General features: G+C 35.0%; 1 protein-coding gene across 2 annotated transcripts in view; it reads left to right on the forward strand.

Annotated features, from left to right (window-relative positions):
* Window positions 1–5,436, forward strand: part of LOC107014516 (kinesin-like protein KIN-7K, chloroplastic) — a 48,306-nt gene extending 42,870 nt beyond the window's left edge. For both annotated transcript variants that reach the window (XM_015214446.2, XM_027915126.1), the window contains exon 24: window positions 4,509–5,436. In XM_015214446.2, the coding sequence (XP_015069932.1) occupies window positions 4,509–5,105 (597 nt within the window). In that variant the 3' untranslated portion in view covers window positions 5,106–5,436. The remainder of the gene's footprint in view (window positions 1–4,508) is intronic.
* The last annotated feature ends 641 nt before the right edge of the window (window positions 5,437–6,077 follow it).

The following is a 6,077-nucleotide window of genomic DNA, read 5'->3' on the forward strand; positions in this document are numbered from 1 at the left end:
AACACTTTAGGTTCCACCAGAAATAGTGACTTGTTTGGAACAAGAACACTATAAGGCATATTACCAACAAGAACAATCGATGGCATGCGGTTTATCAGAAAACAAGTTGTAGAGACCGCATCTGCCCAAAACTGCGTAGGAACCTTCATTTGGAACATAAGTGCTCGAGCTGTCTCAAGTAGGTCACTGTTTTTTCTCTCAGCAACGCCGTTTTGAGAGGGTGTGTCAACACACGAAGATTGGGGAAGAATACCGTTTTGTCTCATGTATGACTGAAACAATTCTAACATATATTCTTTAGCATTGTCACTCCTTAGAATATGTACTGAAGCATTGAATTGAGTTTTGATTTCAGCACAGAAGGCACAAAAATGGGTAAACACTTCTGAGAAACTCTTCATAAAATAAATTCAAGTCATCCGAGAGAAATCATCCACAAACGTGACAAAATACTTATGCCCTGATTTGGAAACGACAGAACATGGTCCCCAAGCATCAGAATGAACTAACTCAAAAGTTGACTCAGCTCACTTGTCAACCCTTGGACCCATTGAACTGCGATGATGTTTTGCAAATCAACATGATTCACATTCCAACGAAGGAATATTTTGAAACTGAGGACAAGGTTTCTTCGTCAAAGGCAGAGAAGGGTGTCCCAATCGACAATGTGCTTCAAATAGAGACACTACACTCGAGCGGACAACTAATCGAGACTCCCATTCATCAAGGATGTAGAGATCATTAGATACATGTCCTTTACCAATAACTTGATTTGTCGTAAGATGACGAAACAAACAATAATTCGGAAAGAACGAGATATAACAATTCAGATCTCTAGTAATTTTGCTGACAGAAATCAAGTTAAAGGCTAACTTCGGTAGACTTAACACAGATATCAAGGTAATATTGGACGTTGGTTTGACAGTCCCAGATCCAACATTATTGCAAGTTGAACCATCAGCTACAGTAACTGGAGATGGTTAATTGTGTGGTCGAAAGTTAGAAAAAATACTAGGATTCCCTGTCGTGTGATTTGTGGCACCTGAATCAATAACCCGTTTATTTGAGGAGGTAATAAGGCATATCTTATCTGGCTCAGAAAATGCATTAACAGAATCGGATCCCATCAATGATTTTTTATGTTGAGCAAATTTCTCCGTAGAAACCAAAGCGATAATATCAGAAGACTGACTAGTAACAACATTAGTTGCTTGAGTTCTGTGATTGCTTTCTCTCTCACTTCCATCCATTTTTAGTTTTAACTTCAGTAGTTAAATGAAGAGAAATGCAGATATGGTATCTAGAGAATAATCTGAAAGGCTAATAGAGGGACCCACAGGCAGCTCAATCGCAGAGACACAACGTCAATGTTCAGCAAATTTTTGAGAAAATCAATATTACAACGTAAAATAGAATAAAATTGAAAAAATTTAAGCAGATTGTGTAACCCAGAGTTACAGATCCCAATCCCAGCAGCAACAACAAAGAACTAAGAAACCAGGGATAACCACCACAAGCAACCCACAAATCCAACAATAATTTGAATCCTAGAAGAAGTGCAGCCGCAGAAGCACAAAAGATGAATACCAAATTGAATTTGCAGAAGCTACAGGGAAGAGAGTAACCTGGAAATCAAAACTCTCCAAAGGGTGTTTTAAACACCAGCGAAAACTCGGGATGCGCTGAAACAGATAAGGCGACGCCGGAGATGACTGAAATGATCAGTTCTTTCTTGAATAAACAGAGAAGAGTTCCCAATTTTTTTTCTGAATATGAATAGAGCCTACAAAGAGTTCCCAATTTCTGAATATGAATAGAGCCTATGAAGAGTTCCCAATTTCTGAATATGAATCGAGCCTATAGGTTTTGATACCACGTAATCATATCAGATAGAAGATGTCTTATTTCAATAGGTAAGCAATGTATAAATACAATAGATTGTGTGCTAACTTAGGAAAGAAATGAAAGATGATTCCTGTGAATCTGCTAATTGCTACAAATCTACTATCTAAATAAGACAATGTATTCTACTAGGAATCAAGTCTATATACATTCTATAACAATGAACAAGCAATCCTTTTTAAATTATACCGCTAGCAAGGGATCAGAGACACGTGTACCCGAGCGAGGGAGGGGTGGGGTGGGGCACGCAATTTAAATATAGGGTCATTCATGGGTCAGCAAGAAGCCACATTTGAATGAACAAAACAGCTTTAAAAACAGACCCAGTTTTATCTACTGAGGGCCAACTCATTTGTTGAAAATATGTCTCAGGATATTGCAAAAATAAAATAGATAGCTGCATTATCTCTAAAATAAAATAGATAACTGCATTATCTCCAAAAGCTTTGCAGTCTATCATTAGCTAACTTTTAGGATTTCAAATTGTTATTTTGTTAAGTGAATTTAGGAGTTACTTTCCTACATTTTGTGATTTGATTTTGCATATAAGTCATTAGCATGTTTTTGTATTTTTAGTTAGGAATTGCAACTATATGTCTCTAAATTATTAATAAAACAATTTCCTTTGTCAACATTGCATTATATTCTCTTAAGCCTTTCTATGTTGTTCCCTAATTTATTTGCTAAAGACCAACAATTTGTATCTATAGCCATTTCATCATGAGGAATCTGTGAGTGAGAGGAGATCTGAAAATAGCTTTTCCACATAGCTCCTCCTGGCTTTGGCGAAGTTTATCATCACAGGCAGTAAGAATGAAGACTTCTCTTGAAGTTTTACATCTCTAAGGAGGTTGTGGGAGAGTATTATGATGTTCTTCCTTTACCCAATAATCCCACGGTGGCCCAAATTAAAAGCCAAAAGGAATATAAAATTAGAAAATCAAAGGCCAAATCAAATATAATCCAAAAAAAATAGATACAAAAAAGTATAGATGGGAGAATAAATAAAGAATAAGGGTGTGTTTGGTATGAAAGAAAATTGTTTTCCTAGAAAATGTTTTCAGGGAAAACAAGTGAATTTTCTAACTTATTTTCTCATGTTTGGTTGGTGAGTAGAAAATACTTTTTAATGTTTGGTTGGTGAATGAAAAATATTTTTTATTTTTGGCTTGAGACTAAAAAGTACTCTTCTGGAAAATAATTTTTGATCCTAAAATCAACCCCAATAATTGATCTAGAATCCGACCCCGTCATCCAAACTAGGACAAGACCCCGATGACCTTTCCAAAATCCGAACCAGGAAAGAAAAATTCAAATTTGAAAAACGAATATGAATATTTTTCAAAAACAATTTTTTAAATAGTTATTTTTTGGGTGGCCTAAAAAATGAAAAAAAATAAATTAAATTTGAAATATTTCCTAAAAACAATTTTTTCTTAAAATTTGTTTTTTGACGGGAATGGCCTGGGTAGGGGTTGCGGGGGAGTAGGGTTAGAGGGGTGGTTTCTTTTTAAAAAATTGACGGGTGGCGTAAAAAATAATAAAATTTGAAATATTTTTCAAAAACTTTTTTTTCTTTGGGGGTGGGGGGGTGGGGGATTAAACAATGAAGTGGAGTTTGGAAATTGTTTTCCTCAATTTTGGAAGGGATGTCATATTTAATATTTCATGAATCAACAAAATATAAAGTTGTCATTATAGAATACAAAATTCAGCAGAAGCAATGATAAATAAATACAAATACAATGGAAATAGAGAAGATACCAAAAAATAGAAGAGAAGTCTTACAAAGTTATATACCAATCAGTACTCCTTTTTTTGTAATTCATTAATTGAATGTCGATGAATTAGGATGAGGTGGGTTCCTTAAAAACCTCTCCCTTTTTTAAAATATCATCGACAGTACTGATAGGTTTTGCCCTTTTTTTCTGGGATATATAAAATAGCAGGAACTTATGTGTTGTCCAGAAAGAGGACTCAATGATTATTCGTTCACCGAAATCGCCTCTTTTTGAAGTTGTTGGAATTACTCGTTATAAGATATTGTCTACAATTGAGAAGGTCTCATCAATAAAGTTTCCATTTATCTGTGATCTTGGCATAGGTAGCATGCATTCTAGAATTTTCTCATTACCTTGTAGGTGAAAAAGACCCCACAAAGAAAAGAATTGTATGAAGTTGTTGGAGTTACTCGTAATAAGATATTGTCTACAATTGAGAAGGTCTTACCAAAAAGTTTCCATTTATCCTTGATCCTGGCATAGGTAGCATCCATTCTAGAATTCTTCTCATTACTTTTGGGGGGAAAGATTCTACAAAGAAAAGAACTATATGGTACGAAATAACATAACTTGTTTTTTGTAAAAGAAAAAGACAAAAGATATTGACACTTCACTGGTGGGGCATTGTTCGATTATGACACTTGGAGAAATTACAGATTTATGTCTGTGCATTCATGTTTGTATTACACACAAAATGTTCAAGATTCTTATGGTACCAACAAGTACCCCATACATATTAAGTTATAATTAACATTCTTCTGTTATGTATCCACTACCTCATCCACAACAATATGTAAACTGAATTGTTGCTTTTGCTCCTGTTAGGCAAGAGAGATTGAAGAACTCCACAAGAAAGTGTCGGAACTGGTTGAGGCGAAGGAGCAACTGGAGCTCCGGAACCAGAAATTGGCAGAAGAGAGTATGTATGCCAAAGGGCTAGCGTCTGCAGCAGCTGTTGAATTAAAGGCACTTTCTGAAGAAGTTGCGAAGCTAATGAATCATAATGAGAAATTAGCTGCTGAGCTAGCCACCACCCAGAAGAGTTCCTCTACCCAGCGTAAGCCAAGTGTTGCCATGCGAAATGGAAGAAGAGATCCTCATCCGAGACGAAATGAGCAAAATGTATTGAGTGCAGAAATGAAAAGAGAACTTGCTTTGAGCCGGGAAAGGGAGCTTTCATATGAAGCTGCTCTTGTGGAAAGGGATCAGAAAGAAGCTGAATTACAGAGTAAGGTTGAAGAATCCAAACAAAGAGAAGCCTATCTTGAAAACGAACTGGCAAATATGTGGGTTCAAATTGCAAAATTAAAGAAGTTTCAGGGAGTTGAATCTGATCCTTCTGAATCAACAATATCAGAAAGCCAAAGAATTGATGGTTTTGAGGTTTGGGATAGTGTTGTGCAGTCTAGTAGGCGTCAGTGAGGGATGTTTGTACTTAGAAGCAAGAGTGAGTTGTGATTGTATGATAGTTTAGTAGGTTTGTTGCAGATTAGGAGGGCCATTCTGTTTTTTCCCTTATGCCACTGTAGGTAAATTAGTTGTGAGGGACTCCCTGCATTGTTTTGTGCATGTTGTGGTCTTACACCTCTTGTACAGTGGTTGATGTTTGCAATTTTTATAGCTTGAATGTTGAATCATAGGCATGCATTTTGCAAACTAATTTTGGGAAATTGGTTTGCTACCTTTTACCAATTGTCTCTACAAGGCAATAAGTATTGTAGGGGCGAGAATTATTTTTTCTCTTTGAGTTGGACAGAGTCTTTCCAAAATGCTGTCAATCCATAAATACACCATTCAAGTACATTATGCCTCCTAACATTGGATGTGTACAAGTGGAAACTTTGAACAAGTAGAAACATACATCTTACATGACATGATACATATAGGCACAAAATTGTCATGTAGGGTGCTATGTAGGACAAATGTTTCTCAATTTTATACAAGTTTAAGTGTTTATTTGTGCATATTCAAAGTTGGAGGACACAGACGTCAGATAAGGTCAAGTCAAATGACATATTTATGTATTATGCAAAAAAAAAAAAGTCGGGCAAACAACATAAATCTCACTAGATTAAGTCCTTATTACTAAGATTTTAATAGTTCAAAAATTATTTGTTCTACCATATTACGTGCTTAGGAAAAGTTTGAATCCACTGAAATACATGTATCCGTCAAATTTTAAAATTGAGATACATGTTTTATTTGTTTAAATTAATTTGTTGCCATTAATTTCTTAATTAGATGAGTAATTGAGGATTTTCGGGAAAATGGACAATTAATTTTGAATATTTAAATTAATCAAATCTCTTAATATAAGATAGAAATTAAGGAGTATTAAATTTCATTTTATTATTTTTTGTAATAATAAATTCATTAATATTATTAAGAAAAGTC

Source organism: Solanum pennellii, chromosome 3 (assembly GCF_001406875.1).
Source record: "Solanum pennellii chromosome 3, SPENNV200".
NCBI lineage: Eukaryota > Viridiplantae > Streptophyta > Magnoliopsida > Solanales > Solanaceae > Solanum > Solanum pennellii.